Here is a 21693-nt window from a genome sequence, read left to right on the forward strand (position 1 = left end):
AAGATATGACAACAAGTGGACATGTTTCCCAAGGACGGGGTTTCATAAATGCAGGAAGGTTAGCACAACCACTGGTGTGAGGGGAAGTCAGAGGACGTGATCATAGTTCATGGGAACCAGCAATGCAGGATGGGCTACATTCAATTTAGTTTCCTTTGCAGGCTTAAAATAGCGCCATTGTAAATTATGTCAGTCTTTCTCAAATCATGAAAATGATTGTTAAAAATGTCTCAGAATACACAATGTGCATTGTTGTGTGGCTTTGATGTGTGAATGATGAGAGCATATGATATAATACAAATTAAATAATGGTAGAGCAGTCACAGGCTTTTTCCCCAAGGGGAGAGGGAATAAAGGTGAAGTTTCTGGTCGAGCGAAAGGCTGTTTTATTTTGTGTTGATGCCTACAATATAGAATTCTTTAAATGGTCTAAAATTGTAAAGGGGTTCCTGTTCTGTTTAATGTTTAGTACATCTTAAGAATTTAATCGTAAGGATTCTCTTAGTGTAGTAATTGGGTGGGAAATCAATGCATGCTGGAATTTGACTTTTTAATAAATATTTAAATACACAAATATGATACAAAATATTATGCAATGGGGATGAAAGAATATTTATATATATATGAAATATTTGTGCTGTCTCAAGACATTTGTCAGGTTGGATGCCTTGCTTTGGAATCTCGTGAAACGGGGTTTTCTGTGTTTGGAGCACCCACTTTGGTGCCTCCAACGTCTTTTCCTGGCTTCCTAATTGAAATTTGGGGTAAACCAATTGTGATACTTGCTAAATTCAGAAGCAATTGCCATAAAGCCTGAGATTCTTTTTTGTTGTTTGCACACAGGTGAGGTCTGCCATAAATCCTATACTCAGTTTTCAAACCTTTGTCGTCATAAGCGCATGCATGCTGATTGCAGAACCCAAATCAAGTGCAAAGACTGTGGACAAATGTTCAGCACTACGTCTTCCTTAAATAAACACAGGAGGTTTTGTGAGGGCAAGAACCATTTTGCGGCAGGTGGATTTTTTGGCCAAGGCATTTCACTTCCTGGAACCCCAGCTATGGATAAAACGTCCATGGTTAATATGAGTCATGCCAACCCGGGCCTTGCTGACTATTTTGGCGCCAATAGGCATCCTGCTGGTCTTACCTTTCCAACAGCTCCTGGATTTTCTTTTAGCTTCCCTGGTCTGTTTCCTTCCGGCTTGTACCACAGGCCTCCTTTGATACCTGCTAGCTCTCCTGTTAAAGGACTGTCAAGTACTGAACAGACAAACAAAAGTCAAAGTCCCCTCATGACACATCCTCAGATACTGCCAGCTACACAGGATATTTTGAAGGCACTATCTAAACACCCACCTGTAGGGGAAAATAAGCCAGTGGAGCTCCAGCCCGAGAGGTCCTCTGAAGAGAGGCCCCTTGAGAAAATCAGTGACCAGTCAGAGAGTAGTGACCTTGATGATGTCAGTACGCCAAGTGGCAGTGACCTGGAAACCACCTCGGGCTCTGATCTGGAAAGTGACATTGAAAGTGATAAAGAGAAATTTAAAGAAAATGGTAAAATGTTCAAAGACAAAGTAAGCCCTCTTCCGAATCTGGCTTCAATCCATAATAAGAAAGAATACAGCAATCATTCCATTTTCTCACCATCTTTAGAGGAGCAGACTGCGGTATCAGGAGCTGTGAATGATTCTATAAAGGCAATTGCTTCTATTGCTGAGAAATACTTTGGTTCAGCAGGACTGGTGGGGCTGCAAGACAAAAAAGTTGGAGCTTTACCTTACCCTTCCATGTTTCCCCTCCCGTTTTTTCCAGCATTCTCTCAATCAATGTACCCATTTCCTGATAGAGACTTGAGATCGTTACCTTTGAAAATGGAACCCCAGTCACCAAGTGAAGTAAAGAAACTGCAGAAGGGCAGCTCTGAGTCTCCCTTTGATCTCACCACTAAACGCAAGGACGAGAAGCCCTTGACCCCAGTACCCGCCAAGCCTCCAGTGACGCCGGCCACAAGCCAAGACCAGCCGCTGGATCTAAGTATGGGCAGTAGGAGTAGAGCCAGTGGGACCAAGCTGACAGAGCCTCGTAAAAACCACGTGTTTGGGGAAAAGAAAGGAGGCAACGGTGAACCAAGACCAGCATCTGATGGTTCCTTACAGCATGCTAGACCCACTCCTTTCTTCATGGACCCTATTTACAGGTAAGGGTGGATGGGAGACCGCTAAACGTGGACAGAAGAATGAAAGGTAGTTTTCACACTATCAAGTTACAGCTTTTAACAAACCTTTTTTATTATTCTTATAAAGCAGAAAGTAAAGTTGTTTGATCTGGTGAGTTCATTTTTTATTCGGAAAGTCAACTCATTAGGTTTGGACTTATTTTTGGATGTCTCCGAATTTGGGGTTTTGGAATAGGCCCACAGAGTTCTTTCCCTTGACAATAAATTTATTTTTAAACACATTTTTTTAAGTGGAAAATATGGGAAAGCCATATTTAAAGCAAGTTGTCAAGTGACGGAAGAATGAGGCTCCTGAAGGATTAATGCAAATATGTGCGGGTACTTAAATGGGTCAGGTTATTTGGAATGAGATGGGACATAGCAAGAGTTTACTCTTTGTTAACCTACCAACACATCCTTAATAAGTACTGGTCCTATTCTGTTTCTAAATAAATCTCTTAGGAGCCCCATGTAACTGAAATATTAATCACAAAAATGCTTTGTATATAATGTGAGTGGTCGGCTTCAAAAACACATCTCTGTTTAATGCCTTCATTATCCAGTTTCCTCTGATGCATCCAAAGTTTTTTGGGGGAGAATATATGCTAATAAAAAGCCTCTTAGACAGTACTCTGTAACACTCGACCATTCAGAAAGATTTAGCTTTTAAAAACTAGTCTTCTTCAAACTGTATGAATAACAATAATTAATTTGTGATGTATTTTAAATATTACCACAAATTTTCACATTTACTTTCTCGTTCAAATCGTGAACATTGTCAAGAGTTAATGGAAAATGTGGATAATTTTTTATTGGACTTATTTAAGCTGGGAGAATTTGATATTTTTGCCTGATTCTTTTTTTTATCAAGAGACAGTTTTGTTCAATTCCTTCATTCAACAATATTTTTTTTTGAGTGCCTATGACTTAATAGGTACCACAGCTGCAAACTCTTTTCCCTTCAAACTCTTTTTCTACCTTTATTTTAATGCACTGAAGTGCATTAACCAAGAAACATTGCCAGTATGTTACTTGAACATGACAAGGGGCATAGAAAAGGACAGTACAAAAATGTCTCAGAGCCATCATTACCATGCTTGGGCACTGTTTTTTTTTTTAAACAATTATTATATTTTCATTTCTGTGGCAGCGAAAGAAAAAGAAGGAAAAACAAATCTTCCATATTTTGTGTGTAGCTTGTATGTTACACATGGCCAGTAAGGTTGTATTTCCAACTCAGCGATATGTCTCAGCCCTTTGTGAAGATAAGTTCTCACACTCTCTTTCTTAGACCCTCCCAATGGCAATGGGCTTCCAGTTCCTTAATACACCCATTCCACTCTTCTCCATCACCTCCTAACCTCCCTTCATCTAACTCTAATCTCAATCTTCTCTCTGGTAGGTCAGTGTCAATTGAGGCTTTAGACATGCCATTTTACCAAACTCATGAAAGACCTAAACTTACCAGTTTTAGTGTAAGACCTGGGTTGAAATCTCAGCTTTCCCATGTCTTAAACTTTTTTTAATCCATAAAATGGGTATAAGAGCACCTACTTCAATAAGTGAAATAGAATGTAAAACATAGCATATGTACAATTTCAAGAAGTGGGAGCTGTTTTTATTCGTTTTGATTCTATTTTAAAATATGCTTATTTAACGGTTTTTAAAAGGAAATCACCAACAGTTGGTGAAGGAAATTAATTCAGTCCACGATGTCATTTCCTATATGCTTAATAGAAAATAGAATGACAAACATTTCTAAAGCAGAAGGGCTATATTGATAAGTTTGATAATGTCTCTCCCTGTCTTCAAAAAGCTCCTCATCCTCTCCCTACCACCCCCCTTTCACCTACTCTGTTTATCAGCAGCAGTATCCACAAGAAGATGCCTGTGCCTGAGAGCAGCTAGCAGGGTGTGTAGTATGCTTAGAAACTCTCTTGCTGACATTCACAAATGTAGAAGAAATATGATGACGATTTGAGGAAGCACCTTCTTGACAGAAAATGACTTTAATTTTTAAAATGAGCCCTGTTCTTATGCTTTTGAAATCACCAAGACTTTTTGTCTACATTTAAAATGGAAAGGTACAAATTTGTGACCAAAGCCTCTGATTTTATGACTTCATTTTTAAAATTTCCTCATTATTATTATTACTAGTCATTCAGTAGGATTTTTCCATTATAAAAAGGACCTTCTTTCTCTGAGCGTCTAGAAATGCCAGGAGTATTCTTCAAGAACTGAACAGATGTCTTTATATTTTTATTAGTGTGCTCCCCAGTAACCTACCATTTGCTTTATTGTTAGCTGTTTAAATGTCAGCGAGTATGCAGGGATTGATATATGAGACTGATTCATCTCCAAAATCTAATTTTAACCTTTCAGAGTAGAGAAAAGAAAACTAACTGACCCACTTGAAGCTTTAAAAGAGAAATACTTGAGACCTTCTCCAGGATTCTTATTTCACCCGCAAGTAAGTATTTTGAATTTGAGACTTCAAGCTTGTAAACTAACTTGTTGATCCTGAAAAGCAGGTGCAGTGAAATGAAAGAAATCTTGAGAACACTAGGATTTCCTATGACGCTGGTGTGGAAGAACACAGGAAATTCTAGCAGAATTAAAACCCAAACTCTTTAAAGAAAAAGTAGTTAATTTATGTGAAAAAACAACATGGTTTTGCTGTTAAATTATTCTCTATTAACTACTTACTGAGCCAAAGAGTACTTTAGAGTGAGCAGAATTCAGTTAAGAAATTAAATATTGAAGTTGCCTTTCATGTTTAAAAATTTGTGATAGTAAGAAATGGATCGTAGTGTGACTTGTCCCAAACTCATGAAGGTCGTTCATGTTCTTTCAGTGCTCAGATAAAAACAGGAAATGAGTCTACCTGACAAGTTGTTACCATAGAGGGTGAAGGAATTTATCTAGAGACCACTGGGCATTCCAGCAAAATTCTGTAATTGCACAAGAATTCACCACAATACACAGAGCTATTTGCTGGATGGAGTTGTGTCCATTTATCAAAATATGTACACTTTCTCATTGCAAGGAAAATACAAAGCAGCGTTATCTAACTGGTTCATCTTTATGTCCCTAAATACTTGGTCATTTTTTAAAAAGCTGACTTACGTATCAATAAAAATGTGGGGAATTGTATTGAAAGAAGAAATATATAAACATCTTGAGTCTGGTTTCTTAATGATATTTTATTTTTTGTTTACTTATTATTAAGGATATAAGCTTTGGTCTCTATAGATAGTAAGCAAAATTTTTATGAAAATGCTTGAAAACAGAGTTAACTATTTGTTCTGTTTCAATATATTCAAACCAAAAATTACGCTCCTCTAATAAAATTGGTGGAATTCTGTGCAAGCTGTCTGATAGAACATTATGAGCTAATTAAATTAAATCATGGAATATGACTTTTCCCCCCACCGTTCACCCCCCCTGCCACCACCTCTTCTTTCTTCATTTTTTAAAGTACTTTCCTAAATTCTGGACAACAAAGTATGAGAGCTGAAATACCATATTCTGGGTTAGCTGGAGAAATCTATCATTGCTCAAAAATTCTCTCTATTTTAAACTGAAAGAATATATGATTTAGTATTAAAGGGGTTAGAAATATTCCAGTTAGTATTCATTTTGTGTAGGAGGACTAAGGAATGATATAATTTATTAAATTATTTTATGGAAAAGAAGCAAGTTTTAAAATAGTAAATGCTTATCGGGTACTTATTTTCCATATTTAGGTTGACCTAAATTGCACTTGCCAGCCTCATGGGCTAATAAAACTGAACATAATGTGCGTTCTGTGTTAGATATTACACAAAAGTATGTCTCTCTTGAAAACTTCCTAACTAAATGCTTATAAGGATATTATAGTTATCTACATTTAATCACAATAAATCAAGTGGTTTTCATATTCTAATTATCTTTAAAATCTAGTAGTTAATCATTTCAAAATTAAGTGCTATGGGTACATGGTATAAGGGAGGGGAAAAAAAAAGCCACTGGGATTCAGTGTCTTTGAGTGACTCAGTCTACTGGCTCTTAGTTTCCTTACCTGTCAGATGAGGGAGTTGTGTGTAAGGTCCCTATCTTCTCTGAAATTCAGATTTCTAGCCAGCTAAGGTAAATTTACTGGTTCAGAAGATGGGCAGTTTTGTCTATTAATATCTTTACATGTGCATGCAGCTGTTGTAAATATAGTATATACATGTATGGAGGTTCCTTAAAAAACTAAAAATAGAACTACCATACGACCCAGCAATCCTACTACTGGGCATATACCCTGAGAAAACCATAATTCAAAAAGAGTCATGTAGCACAATGTTCATTGCAGCTCTATTTACAATAGCCAGGACATGGAAGCAACCTAAGTGTCCATCGACAGATGAATGGATAAAGAAGATGTGGCACATATATACAATGGAATATTACTCAGCCATAAAAAGAAACGAAAGTGAGTTATTTGTAGTGAGGTGGATGGCCCTAGAGACTGTCATACAGAGTGAAGTAAGTCAGAAAGAGAAAAACAAATACCGTATGCTAACACATATATATATATATAGAATAAAAAAAATATGGTTCTGAAGAACATAGGGGCAGGACAGGAATAAAGATGCAGACATAGAAATTAGACGTGAGGACAAAGGGAGGGGGAAGGGTAAGCTGGGACGAAGAGAGAGAGTGGCATGGACATATATACACTGCCAAATGTAAAATAGATAGCTAGTGGGAAGCAGCCACATAGCACAGGGAGATCAGCTCGGTGCTTTGTGACCACCTAGAGGGGTGGGATAGGAGGGTGGGAGGGAGACGCAAGAGACAGGGGATATAGGGATATATGTTTATGTATAGCTGATTCACTTTGTTATACAGCAGAAACTAACACACCATTGTAAAGAATTATACTCCAATAAAGATGTTAAAAATACGAATAAAAAAATATAGTATATACATGTTTTTAATCAAATAATATTAATATAAGAATATCTGCTATGTTTTAAGATTCCCAAAGTTAATGAAGGACCACAAGAGATGAGGCGCATGTACAGTGTTTGGAGTACAGCAATCACCCACTCAGACCGTTGAAAATATGCCTGTGGGAGTCACAGTGGCAGAGAGTTTTCTTCCCACACCAGAATGTCGCGTCTTGGTATAGGGGGCTGTGCGCTGCTGCGTGTTGCTATAAGAACAGGACCTAACAGTGATGCTCAGATATTTAACACATCATATGTAACGAATACCGATCAATCAGAATGGACTCCTGCCATTCTGGAGCCGGGTCCTGGAAGCCCTTGCTGCACCAACTGTTCATGCTTTAGTTGCTGGCTGGTGGGCTGAAGGGTCTTTTGGGAGGAGACCAGGGCTGCAGGAGGACATTCAGGGTAGTTTGGGCAGAGGCTATTTACCAACGACTATAGAAATATTTCACTATTTTGATAACCATGGTGGCTATTTTCGTGTGTAAGGGCTGTATATCAGTGGGATACAGGTGGCATAAAAAGCGTAGCCTGAAAGAAGCTCGGGTCACTCAGTTTTCACCAACCGTTCAGACCAGTCTGTTCTTTCAGAAAATCTGCCTCAAATGTTCTGAAATTTCAGCAGAATGTTTTTGTTCTTTCTAGTCCTCTATCAGTTCTGTCCTAGCCTCAAGATCTACTTTCCTACAAACAAACAAATGAAAACAAAGAGAAACTGCCCAGGATTTGGGGCCAGAAATAACTGCTTTAGAACTGGCTTTCCTACTTATTCACAAAAATGCTTCGGTTTTGAGCAATGTAATTCATCTCCGAGCCTTCTCTATCAGTGTAATGGGAACACCCCTCCAGCCTTACTAGGGGAGCTGCAAGGATTAGTGATCACGTACATAATGCCTTTAGCATTGTGCTTGGCATATGGAAGGACCTAGATGAGGAAAAGCTCTTATTATTATTGGTTGCAGAAGTATTCCATTTTGAATATAAAGGGGTGTCAGTAAAATACCCTCCTGCCATCCCCTGAACCCAGTCTCTTTGGTGGGGCTATACCAAGTATCTAGAAGTCCTTGGAAAGATGCTTACTGTGTTCTTGGTGCTGCCTTGTTGGGCAGCAATCAGGGTGGCACAGAGCAAGAAACCAAAATGGAAGGACTTGCCTCTGCTCCCAGGGCTTGCCATGATTTTGTAGCTAGATAAGTGCTTGGTTAAGACCATTCGCTGCTTCATTTTTCATTTAAAGTATATCGGAGCAAATCACATGGTCCCTCTGGGCCTTCTGTATCTTCATCTTCAGAATGAGAATAATACCTACCCTATCTACTTCTCAGTGTTATTATAATAATAAAGAGGAGACCACATGTTCTTGATGCTTCAGGGAAAACCTATAAATAGATATGTAAATGCTTGGCAGTGGTATTCTCTGGGCAAGCCTGATTTTACAATTTTTTGTATGTCTTCGTATTCTGCCCTCCTCCTTCCCCAGTGCACAGTGCCTAATCAATGAAAGTCGAACACCTCAGTGGATATTTATTAAATGTTATTGAACGATTATTAGGCCATCTTACTGCCTTTTGGAATAATGTATATTTTTCAAATCCTTGTCAAAAATACCCCAAACATATAGGAACACATACATCAAAATCAAAAGGTAAATGCTGGTTTTATCATTCTTAGGATCTAAATTCCTCTCAGTTCAGTTCTTAAAGAAGTATGTTTGCTCTGTCGGGCCACTGGAGGACTATTTAGCGTTCTATTTTTCTCTTATAGATAAGTTAGTTTAATATAAGGGTGAAATAAACACTATAGAGGTTCTTCCTGAAAATGTGGTTGAAAATTACTTGTGGAGTCTCAGATTATAATTTTGAAAAGAAGATGGCAGCCACAGGAGGTGAGAGGGAGGAAATGATATTGCCATGTGATCTTTGGAATGTCCATTTCATTGGGTACTTTGCATTTTGGGTACTTTGCATTCACTTTGATAGCTCATTTGAATTGCCATAGATATCACTTGGCAATTATACTATTATAAAACTGGCTATTATTCCTTTGTTTGATTTTCCTATACTTTAAATATTATTTTTGGTTATTTATATATTTCATTTTCAGATGTTTGGCTTTGTGTTGAACTGCAACAGAGACTCTATTTTACTTCCATTTCTGTCCTTTATGCATTCGTTTTTTGAATTTTCTTCCTTTAAAATGTCTACTTGCTACTGTTTCCCAAGTTATCATTTATATATGGGTGTGAAAATCACTTAAGTCTTTTGCCTTTCATCTTCTTTCTTGCTTTCAACAAGTGTTTCTTGTGTTAGATTTCTTCTGTGATAAACCTTTCATCATTAAAAACTGTGCATCTTCCTTATTAAAGATACCATAATCTAAGAAAGCAAGATATATCCCCTTTAAGCAACCAAAATGATATTTTTAAAGATGTAACATCTGTGTTTTCTGAGAGAGCTTCTAACTCACTGAAGTTTTCTCCATTGATTCTTGTCATAAATTGTCATAAATAACTCAACATTTGTAGTTCTTTTCATTAATATCCTCCGGTGTTTGGGCTACTGATGGCCTCAGTCCCATCCTAGTAGAAGTCAAGCAGTTTATTTCCAAGGACATTACCTTTTTGTTACTCAGTGATTCACATTTGAGTAAATATCTTATTTTCTTTGTTACTAACATTGTAAAAATGCAAGAGACTGTATCTCTTTTGCAGGAAATTGCTTAATTTTTAGTTATTAAAGTAAAATTTAGGAATCTTGTTTTTCAGTGAGTAGAAACTAAAAAGGAAGTATCTACTTTGCTATTTAAGATTTGATAGTAAGTAGTGTTTAGCTTTCTTGGAAAAAAGCACATTCTGGTTTATAACCATGATTCTAAAATTTAATTTAGGTAAATAGAGGAAACTGAGCAGTGTTATAAAATTATTAATTTTCATTTCCAAAGCTTTTACTCAAGATATAGTTACATGATAAGCAAAAATTACGTAGTATAAATGTTAATTTCTCAAAGGATAGATTGCAATAAAGATACTGATACAGAAGTAATTTTTTGTTTTTTGTTTCAATTTTGCTCCCAGTTCCAACTGCCTGATCAGAGAACCTGGGTAAGTTTCCTACTTATATTTTTGACTAAAATAATGTAGAATTAAAAGGAAAACAACTTATAAATTGCCATACAGACAAAGAATTCTGAGCCCTTTCCATAAAATGATATGGCTTTAGCAGATAGATTTCCAGCTTTGTCAAGCTGCAGAATGCTTTCAGTTATAATTGGGCATTTAGTGTGCTATAAATTGTTTACAGAAAGAAGTTTATTCTCTAAATCTGACCCATTCCATGTAATTATACCTTGATGTAGAACTCTTTCTGGGCACTTGGGAGCATGTTGTTAAAAGGGACTTCGAGATGGGTCACTAAGTGGAAACAACCATTATTTGGGGGAGCCTGACCAGCATGTTAAAGATGCTTATGATAACGCCTTCAAAAGGATAAAACCTGAACTTATGTGTAGACACAAGATGACATTGGAATTCACATTCATATAACCCGGGGCAGAACTTGGTTCTGACTATGTGGAGTCATAAGACTAAATGTTTAAAAATCTTTATCTAACTAGTGAATGTATCCTTTAGCATTGGGTCCATTTCCTCAAGTTTCTTTTTTTTTTTTAAAGTTTTTAAAATTTTTATTGGAGTATAGTTGATTTACAATGTTGTGTTAGTTTCAAGTGTACAGCAAAGTGAATCAGTTATACATATACATATATCCATGCTTTTTAAAGATTCTTTTCCCATATAGGCCATTACAGAATATTGAGTAGAGTTCCCTGTGCTATACAGTAGGTTCTTATTAGTTATCTATTTTATATATAGTACTGTGTATATGTCAGTCCCAATCTCCCAATTTATCCCTCCCCCTCAACCTTCAATTAACGTTTCCAGATACAGTCAGTTGTAAGGTTGACATCAGTAGGGGAAAACTTTATTTTTTATTCAAGATACAAAGAATACTATTTATTTAGTTTTCACTACCAAATAAACCTTGAGTCAATGGAAGTATATGTAAATAACATATATTACAAAATCTCCTCTAAGTGTATGTGCTTTTACTCCTTCATTCTCCTCTTCAGTCAAAATTATACTGATTCTGAAGTATGGGTAGAATCTCGGAATGTAGTTAAATTTTCCTTTACATAAATTATTTTAAGTTAGAGCACTTTGGCAGTTACCTATTTCCTCTATCTGATGTTAGTTTTCCTTTACCAGAAGTTCTTCTATTTTGTTTCTTCTGTGGAATATGTGATGAATTGTGATTTTTCTCATCCTATCAACTTTTAAGGATTAAGTTCATTTATTTCAAAAGTATAAGAGTAGAGAGACAGAAACTTCCTTATTAGGCAAAGTTGTGCAGTAGACAGCGTTGTTGTTTCATTATCCTGGCTTATATTTTCAGTGTTTCTTGTCTGCCTCTCCTGGCAAAGGTCTGTCCAGAATATCGTATGTCATTGTCCTCATTATTTCTAATGTAGAGTATTACTTGCTAGTAGCTTTGCTGTTAGGTGCTTCAAGCATAAGGTGCTGTCTCCCACACAAATGGCCAGTGCTTCTACCAACTTACAAAGCCAGTTCAGATTTTAAGTTAGACACCCTTTCCTGACAGTGCAATGGTATAGCAACTGCCATTGCAATGCTTTGGAAACACTCCCATTCTTTGAATCATAGGTTTTTCAAAGCAATAATTTATATTTGTACTATAAAATATAGATATTAGTGGAAAGTAGTAAAATATTAAAGTTTATAATTTTTAGTGGTTACAAAACCCTATAATTTTATAATCATGACTGCAGAATGTGATATATGGAATGAGACAACCATAAAATATGAATATGTATTTCTCCCCCAAATGGCCATGATTTTAAGATTTCTCTAGATTATCAAGTGAATAAATATAGAAAACTACCAAATCTACAAACTTTCCCATCATAAGTTATTTATGAAAAGTTAGTTATTTTATGATAAAGCCATGTGTAATCTAATTTGTGAAACATTAGGTCACATAATTCATGGTGCCATTGGACATATCACTTTGTATAATCAGATTGTCACTTTAATAGTTTTAATGAGAAACTTCTTTATGTCATCAATTATTGGCTGCCAGATAAAAAATGTTAAGCTAAGTGCTTCAGACCCAGTTGATGATATCTTGCCTGCTGAAATGTTTTTACAAATACTAACTTTATTTGACGAGAGAGATAGCTACATTTTTTGGTAGGAGCTAGGGAATTGTGTCTAAATATTAGTTTGCGTCAGTATAAAGTTAATAGCCCCTTGGGGAGTGGAAGGGGGTGAAATGACTTCCTTTTCCAGACATCTGGCTGCAGATACCATCAACAACTATAATATATGTAAATAAAAATTACTGTTCCATAGGAAAAAAACTGTCATTTAGTGATCGGAGATTAGCCTATGACATTAATAGGACAGAGGGCAATACGTTTTTAAAATATATGATGTGACTTTTTCCTCCTTTTTTCCCCCATTCTCAGCAAATGTCCTCTTCATTGTAGTACACATTGTTCCCCCTTCATTGGTTTCTTCACAGTTGAAAAGTATATCTAGCTAGATTCTGTTTCATTTATCCCAATTCATCTTGATTTTTAAAATACCAAGTCAGACTTTAAAATGAATGTCAAAACTTACCACTTCTACAAAATGCATGTTATTCCAAGAGGAGTATCACATGAGTCAGCCCAGATAGCTAGAGAAAGTTGAGGTTTGGACCCATACATTAGATAAAACTCATCTTAATCCGACACCTTAATCCAAGATACGGACCAGGGCTGATTGTTGGTCACAGAATGCCTAAACTACCCCAACTAGCAGACGTCTAAGTCACTTTTTATAAAAATTAATTTTTATTGGAGTCTAGTTGATTTATAATGCTGTATTAGTTTCAGGTGTACAGCAAAGTGAATCAGTTATACATATACATATATCCACTCTTTTTCAGATTCTTTTCCCATATAGGTCATTACAGAGTATTGAGTAGAGTTCCCTGTGCTATACAGTAGGTTCTTATTAATCTATTTTATACATAGTAGTGTCTATATGTCAATCTAAGTCACTTCTATCTGTCCTAATGGAGAAACTTACTCTTTTCAGCTGATGTCAAGTGCTATGAGAGCAAATCTTTGGAAGATGAGAGGAAGGATTCAGTGATGGCTTTTATGTTGTTCTGGTGGTTGCTAGCTGGAAAGAAAGTGGAGAGGGGGTGTGTGTCTGCATGTGTGGTGTTAATAGCTACCCTCAGCTCACTTCCCACCTTTCTTCTCTCCCTCTTCCCCACTCTGACTTAATCCTCTTTTCATTTGACACCCCAAGCCAAAGGTGGGGGGTGGTTTATAAGAGAGGCGCTTGGGTAACCCCTATTCTTTTTCTTATTATCTTTAAGAATGTTGTTATTAAGTCATCAAGTCCATACTATATTTTGTTATTTCTTAATGCTTTTCCCAAATTGAAACAGTTTGAGGTAAAGTAATCACAGTGATCTTCCTTTAAAAGGAGCTATTAGCAGCTACTAAAGCAAGACACATTTCTCAACAGCCAATTGCTCTTAAATAACTTGAAGGACTTGTAGTTTATATATGCTGGAGATGAAAGCCGAGAATAATGATAGTCATGAGTAAGCTATTTTCCATATAAAAGGAAAGTGTTTCTACAAGATGTATTGCCCCAGGAATCTGAGTGTGTCGGCAGGGCGGACACTCAAATGATTTAAAACCACTAGATAATGAAACTTTACTCAAATATTAAATGTACATAAATAAAACATTTATAATCATCACCCATGCACTTACTATTTTTCCCAAAAAATATATGCGATCATGCCCCTTACCCCTGCTTGTTACTGCTAATCAGCTTGAAGGCCAGAGGTCATTTTTCACTCAGACAATTTATTCCATGGAGGGTGGAATATCAAAATGATTTTCTGCAAGGAACAATTAGAAGGAATAAATGCAAATAAAATAGTATCATAAAATATTTCTGGATTGATTTTTAATAAATAAAATCCAAAGTAATATGAAAAATGCTAATGCTCTGGTTAGAGGGGGGTAATGACCATATTCAGCGGGGACAGAGTTTCCTCCAACCTCTATGAGCAGCAACATCATTTTATATCTCTGCCCTGTGATCAGTATGTGTCAAAATCCTTCATAGTGACAAATGTGCTGTCCGCTTGCATCTGTGGAGAATGTTTTAGCAGCTGAGTGATTATGAATCAAACCCCTGAGCTTATAGCCCCTGCCGCCTCCCAGTGCGTTCACATTTGTCGTCTGACAAGTAAATGTATCTTGACTTTCCTCTGAGATTTTTTTTGCACCGTGTTTGATGAAAGACATTTGGCAAATTGGCAGTGGTACCCTGTACATTGCAATTTGTAGCTAGCATTAGGAGTCCGGGCATGAAATGAGAGGGCAGGCTCCAGGATAAAGGGAAAAGAAAGAAAGCTAACTACAACATGAATAGTCATTTGAAGAATCAAGCATACAATATTCCCTTTGTAAGAAGAGAATCATGTTTAAGCCATTCGGTTAAGATTTTGCTCCAGTTTAAGAAGTCAGTGGTATTCTGTCCAGCTGTGTGTCCGCGGAGTATACATTTTGTTAATTTTCTTTTTGAGTATGAAATGTTGCCTTTTATTTTTAACCTGAGCTCATAATAAATTAGACCTCCAACTCTGTCTTACCATCTTATCAGCAAAAGAATCTTTTTCTTGGGCTGATCAGTTGCTTGAATGTATAGTTGTTAACATTTTTAATCCTTGCATGGAGTCTTCTGGTCTACCGCCCCAGCCTTCTGAGAAACATACAAAGTGTGTACACAATGCAAACACCTTTTAAACAGCTTTGTGAGTTCTCCAGTGGCATAGTGCCCTGAGAACCAAATAAACAATGGGTGAGTTGATTTTACAAGATGGCCTGAGAGTTTGCTTTTTCTTCTTAAAAATTCAGTAGTAAGCAGCTTCCAAATAAAATGTGAGCATGGGAGAAACAACATTTTGGGAGGGTTGAAGGAAAGGTGAGAGAGTCTGTCTAACTATAGACAGTGAGGATCAAGCTGCCTTTGAAAGTAAATGCCACCCTCTGTTTATGACTCTGTCGAATGTGTGTGCAGGTAGACAAAAACTTGAAGATTATAAGCAAAATAAATTAGGTTATTTGAGGGGAAGAACCAGGCAGCATAGTTTTTCTTCAAGAATACTGCTCTAAGAGTTTGGTTATACTTACAATGCCCATGCCAGGTTATGTGAAGTTATGATAATATATCATGAACTGTCATTTCAACTTAATCTTTGTCCAGGACAAATGAATATTTCACCAAAATTCTTTATACATAATCCCACTTAAAAATCTAGTATATCCAGATATTAATTTAACATAAAGCACTGCTTACACATTTAATTTTTTCTTTCTGCATTACATACCTCTGGCTAAAGCTATAACTTTGGCACACCTGATGTTTTTCATGCTGTGAGTTCTTTTCATGGGACTCCCTACCTCCTATGGTTTTTATTACCTAGACAAGGCATACAGGATCTCTTGCTATAATTTCCAGTTTACTATTTTTTTACTGATTATTCGGAAATCTCACAGACCGAGAAGATGGTGGACTTGTGTCCCAAAGAACCATCTTGCCAGAGTTAGACTCAAGCGTCTTTTCTACTAAAAAGGGAGGGAGTAAAGTCAAACATTTCCTGGTTCCAGTCAGCCTCTGGAGGGGATGTGTTAATTTCTTCCTTCCTGCAGTCATTCACAGGTGGGTGGGCCTGGTGAATGTTGATAGCATGATACTAATGCTGTCTCTTAATTTAATAAAAAATCTAACGGTTTTATTCTCTCTCATGTATTTCATTGCTCAATTGTATATCAAATTATTACAAAATGGTCTAACTAAGGGCTTATGGTAAAGTTCACTTGGCACTTTGTAAGCTTGATTCTACCTTTGTTATCTTTAAAATCAATGAATTCTCTCATTTGTTTAATATTGGGACACTACAATCTCTTTCTACAGCCCCTTGCATTCAGCAGATTTGATGCTTCCCTCTTATTAATCAGTTCTTGGTTTGCTAGAGATGATTACAGAAAGAAGGATGTCTGCCCCATCCTTCATGGTCTTGTGCTTTTGCTTTTCAGATGTCAGCTATTGAAAACATGGCGGAGAAGCTGGAGAGCTTCAGTGCCCTGAAACCTGAGGCCAGTGAACTTCTACAGTCGGTTCCCTCCATGTTCAACTTCAGAGCTCCTCCCAACGCCCTGCCAGAGAACCTCCTGCGGAAAGGAAAGGAACGCTATACCTGCAGGTAACTGCAAAGTTAATCATGGCCTGCTTTCCAAAAATCTCCCCTCTGATTTCAAAAGGGCCTGCTGTTTGTTTTGGAAATTATTCTTGATTGGATGATTAATAGCAACCATGATAGATCTCAAGCACTTCAAAGTACTCTTTATTTAGTGAGATGTAAAAATAGTGGTTTAAAAAATTATTATTAAATGAAAATTTTAACACAGGCCATTTGGTTGTGATAAATGAGGTTGGAAATGATCCAAATGCTATCTACTTGTTTCACTTTGATATTTATGAATTTTCTTTCACAGTTAATTATTTTCATCCAAAGGTATAATACTACTGTCCTCAAGCATATATTTATTAATCGTCATGGCATTGAAGAATAAGGCTATTAATGAAGGACAAATAAGGTCGATAAGTGAAGAAAACTAGTTAATAAGTTTCTTGTTACTCATCAGTAGTACAGTAAAGCTCTTTTCTGGTTCCTGTTTTCTTTTTTAATAAATCATACTTACAATTTCTGAATTGTCTTCAGAAATTTGTGGCATCTGACTCAGGCATATCAATTTATCTGCTGTTTGGAAAATGTGTCACTTTCTTTCCAGAAAAGCTTTTATAGGAACATACCTTGATGGATGAGGTCTTAGAATCTTGTCTGATCTGATACCACTCAATGTACAGAGAGCTGTCACTGTGCCTAACATGTAAAATGAGTTGAAACATTTGAAATCTGTTTACATCAACCCAGAATCACAGGCTCTTGTCATTTTTTTATCCCCTTGTCTGGTTCAGTTTTGTGAGTGTAAAGATACAGAGTTAATAAAAGAGGAGCATGGGGGTCATCAAAACTCAAGTCTGTTTTCATAAACTGCTTGCTTATGCATGAGCAAATTCAACCGGATCTCATAATGCAGTCTTTATTTGTAGAGTTATTTATATCTGTAGAATGGCTTGGTTGCAAATTTTAAATACCAAAGACATGTGAGTTCCATGCAAGATTAATTAATTCAGGAATAAGCATCTGGCTTCTATGCAGCTTGAGTGAAATACAGTCAATTGTGCTGACTTTCTCTTATAAACATCTTTTCATAATAGATACTGTGGCAAGATTTTTCCAAGATCTGCGAACCTAACACGGCACTTGAGAACCCACACAGGAGAGCAGCCTTACAGGTTTGACAATGATTTTTACTAAATATCTTGATAAATATTGTAATAAAGTGGGCTCATTGCCACAATTTTAAAAGAGGCTATTTTTGTAAATGTCTGAATGTATGTCTGTTCAATTTTGAGTCAAAGAAGAATTAACTAATGGCTGGGGTTAGAATTTAGAAAAGTCCTAATTTCTTGAATCGTCTTCTTATATCTCAGTTTAAAAGTTCTAGCAGTGTCTAGTATAGAATAAGCGTTTAAGAACAGTTAGCCATTTTTAAAATTAAGTGCTGTCTCTCCTCAGTGATTCATGCCATTTTAATGGGCAATAATCATAATCTTGCAGCCTCCCTCTTCCAAGCCTTAAATCTCTGCTAGGAATTAACAACCCGGATATATCTTTGTTTTCCCAGTACAGCTAAGTCAATGTCTACAGGTCCCATTAGGAGGTTTAAAGGATAAATTTTAAACCTTGAGAGGAGGAAGAAAAGGGAGGTAGGGGTAGAACAGATAAAATAGAATATATTATAGGAAGGGAGCAATTCTGTCAACAATTTCTCAAGTGCTTCTTAGCTTATTCTCTTAAGTGTCAAATCAGCCATATGACACATGGCACCTGTGTTTAATTTTAATATTATTGTTTACTAACAAATGAAACTAACCGCCATTCTCCATTCCAGTTTTAAAATATCACCTACATTGTTGAATGTGTAATGCCTTGCACACAGTATTAGGTACTCATGAATATTTCTTCAAAGAATGAATGTTATTTATCTTAAGTAATATCGTAATTTCATTCTGCTTTGAAATTCTTATGCATTGCATATGTGTAAAATTATTTTTGTCTGAATGCTTTTGTCATTAAAATAAATAAATTCTCAGCTTTCAAAGACTTTTTTACATACGAGGATAAGAAAATGGGCAGACCAATGTTCATCTGAGGATTGTTCAAATTTTAGGAGAAATTTTAGGAGAAAACTGGAGGGACTTAAACTCAGAAAACAATAAAGTATTTTCTTAAATTCTTTGCTTTCCTACATGTTTTGTAAATCACTAATCATAAGTAATATTTATAAGTGACTTTATATGTGATAGAATGTGCTTGATATAGTAGGTCTCAGAGAGATATAAAAATGGGAAGTGTTAGATAATTTCCCTTTTTTGAGAAAATGTCATATCCAAGGAATTCTGCTTAAGTGGAGGAAAGATTTCCACACTTACATTTTGTTATGGCCAAGGGTCTGGTATGCAACTATGACACCATGCTCATTTTACTCTTTTTTTGTACCTGAATTCAGTGGTTTCATTCTACCCTGTAAATGGTGCTATTATTGTACGTATATTTTTAAAAACACAAACCAGAATTTTTCATAGCTGAAGACCTTAAACAGTTATTTGTCCAGCTCTTCTGTTTTACCAGTGAAAAAAATTAGATCCACAGATGCTAATTGCCTTCTGTAAAGTCTGGTATTAATAGACCCAAAATTAAAACCCAGGTCTGGAACTCTCAAGTCAGCGTTTTTAGTCTCATACCATGATCTGAAAGGCTCCCTTGACCCCTGTGTTTACATCCAGTAACCAGGAAGGCTTAATCGTGTATGCTCATGAGTGTGTTATGTACTCCTCTTTAGAATTTCTGAAACTTAGGCTCTGAATTGAGCTGTTTCTTGACCACCAACTAATTTACTGGAATAGAATGGAATGATTATTATTTAGGAGCACTCAGACATTTGGCCAAGATATTAGCAGAGGAAAGATACAAAGTAACAGATGGTTTTTGGTTAAAACTTCCTTATTGACTGATTATACTAGAGTGGATGCTATTTATGGGATTTACAGCCTCTGTCCCTATAAGCAGACAGTTGGAAGCATGTCAAAGACAAAATCTCTCTTCCTCATGATTTGTGCAGAAAATATTTTGAGTGAAAATTTTTCTAAAAAGTTTGATGGGAGTGTAAGTTTTCTCTATCAGTGTTTCCTAGGTTATTCTGCTTAGGACAACACAACTGTGCTAACTGTACCATGGTTCTCATTGCAGTGGGCCTTGGAAGTTCAAAGAAAGCCAAGAGTCCATATATATATTTTTTCAAAAGCAGAAGCTTAAATATTACAACTACTATCAATGTGGGATTTTACCCATTTTAAAATTAATATTATTAATTTAAATTTGAGGAACCTCATGATGCCAGAATGGTTTTTTAGGAGGGAAATTAAATCAGCCCTTGAGTTGGTTTACTGATACTATGACAAAGTAACTAGTTTAACAGGTTTATTTCCCCGCTGAACTAACTAGACATCTGGCATCATGTAGAGACAGCCATAAAGCCCAAACACTTTGAATGGAGTGGGGTAGTTTCTGATGTCGAGTCCCTCGAACTGCTGAGTCTGCATTCAGAAGTGGGAGAAGGGCCCTTCACACACGGAAGAATGAGTTTCGGATTTTTTGGCTGCTAAGTTAGAAATTTTCACTTGAAAGTCATCTAGAGAAAGTTGATTTTTCCTTTTACGCAACACGCGTACAAAAAAATCATATAAACAGACAATGCACTCTTTAAAATGCCAGAGGAGAAAATCTTGTCAGTTATCACTTTTCTTCCTCACCATAAGAGCTGGTGGGAAGGGGAGAGGGTGGGAGGTTACATTTTTATTTTGTGACTGAAGGAGAACTTCAGTAATTTATGATTTTTTATCATAAATATCATGGAAGGCAGAAACCAATTAGCCAGGCAATAATATGTGCTTTCCTGAAAAAACTGGCCTGGTTCAGAACTACCACAGACTCTAGGAAAAATAAAAGTGGAAAACTGGGGGGAATCCAGAGAGAGGGGGTTAGCAAAGACCTTGTGTTTTTATCTGAAAAGGAGAATTTAGTGGTACTCTTTCTTTTGTGACGGTTTAAACGTTAACACAATAAAGGCTTTGGGGGCTCCTAATAACTATAGATTATGAAAATCAGCCTCTTTGGTATCAGAGTAAACTATTACATTGCCCCAGTTTTAAGAGTTTGGAATCTTTATTGTTATTTTGGAGAAGATAACAGCATTTCTCCTTCAGGATTAGCAATTGAGAAAGTGAATTTACTAAGAAATTACTTAATCAGGCTCAGAAGTTTTGAATTAAAAAATGACCTTTTTACTTTATTTGAAGAATATGTGAATCTGTTTCATGTTTGTTTACAGAAGATTTAATTGTATTGTCCTAAGCAGAAGATAAAACAAAACTACTATTTCTTAATATTTTTAATTTCGTGAGCTTTACTTGAAATATTAGAACTGATTACCTTCATAAACTTGTGATTTTATTATGGTTTTTTACGAAGTCATGAAAATCTTTAACGCAATCAAAGTCTATTTATTGGAATTGAAATTTTGGCTGTGTGGATAGTAATCTTCTCTACAGTGCTGTTTTATGGGTGATAATTTTGGAGATCTGGTTTGCTTGTCTTGAGAAATATCTTTTGATTTGCTTGCGAATATTTGTTCTGTGTTTGTTCTTCAGATGCAAGTACTGTGACAGGTCATTCAGCATATCTTCTAACCTGCAGCGGCATGTTCGCAACATCCACAATAAGGAGAAGCCCTTTAAGTGTCACTTATGTGATAGGTGTTTTGGTCAACAAACCAACTTAGACAGACACCTAAAGAAGCACGAGAATGGGAACATGTCTGGTAGGTCATCAATTGTGTTTTGAGGAGGAGACGGTAGCTTATTTTTCTTATTTTAAAAGACAGCTGTGATCATTCTTTCGTTCCACTTTGACACGAGAATCAGATCCTGTTGTGCAAATTTGCAGCACGTTTCCCTTGAGATTTTTGAATGAAGTGAATGATGTGACCGTTGAATAATATACAACTCAGAGCTTTATTTGGATGATTTTATTTTCTCCTGGATTCATCTCAGTGGGCAATCTCAAGCAAAGAGAACCATGACCCGAACTCACCGGAGACTGATGAACCAAGATTTCCTAAATTGCAGAGAACAATCTTTCCATCTATTGGCAC

General features: G+C 36.3%; 1 protein-coding gene across 11 annotated transcripts in view; it reads left to right on the forward strand.

Annotated features, from left to right (window-relative positions):
• Positions 1–21693, forward strand: part of MECOM (MDS1 and EVI1 complex locus) — a 286040-nt gene that overhangs the window by 252475 nt on the left and 11872 nt on the right. For 6 of the 11 annotated variants that reach the window (XM_082393888.1, XM_082393889.1, XM_082393883.1 and 3 more), the window contains exons 7-12: positions 844–2200; positions 4601–4688; positions 10274–10300; positions 16390–16556; positions 17636–17713; positions 21191–21360. In XM_082393888.1, coding sequence (XP_082250014.1) covers positions 844–2200; positions 4601–4688; positions 10274–10300; positions 16390–16556; positions 17636–17713; positions 21191–21360 — 1887 coding nt within the window. The remainder of the gene's footprint in view (positions 1–843; positions 2201–4600; positions 4689–10273; positions 10301–16389; positions 16557–17635; positions 17714–21190; positions 21361–21693) is intronic. The other 5 variants (XM_082393886.1, XM_082393887.1, XM_082393892.1 and 2 more) reach the window with 3 other exon arrangements.

Source organism: Balaenoptera borealis (assembly GCF_965194805.1).
Source record: "Balaenoptera borealis genome assembly, chromosome: 5".
In the NCBI taxonomy this organism is placed as follows: domain Eukaryota; kingdom Metazoa; phylum Chordata; class Mammalia; order Artiodactyla; family Balaenopteridae; genus Balaenoptera; species Balaenoptera borealis.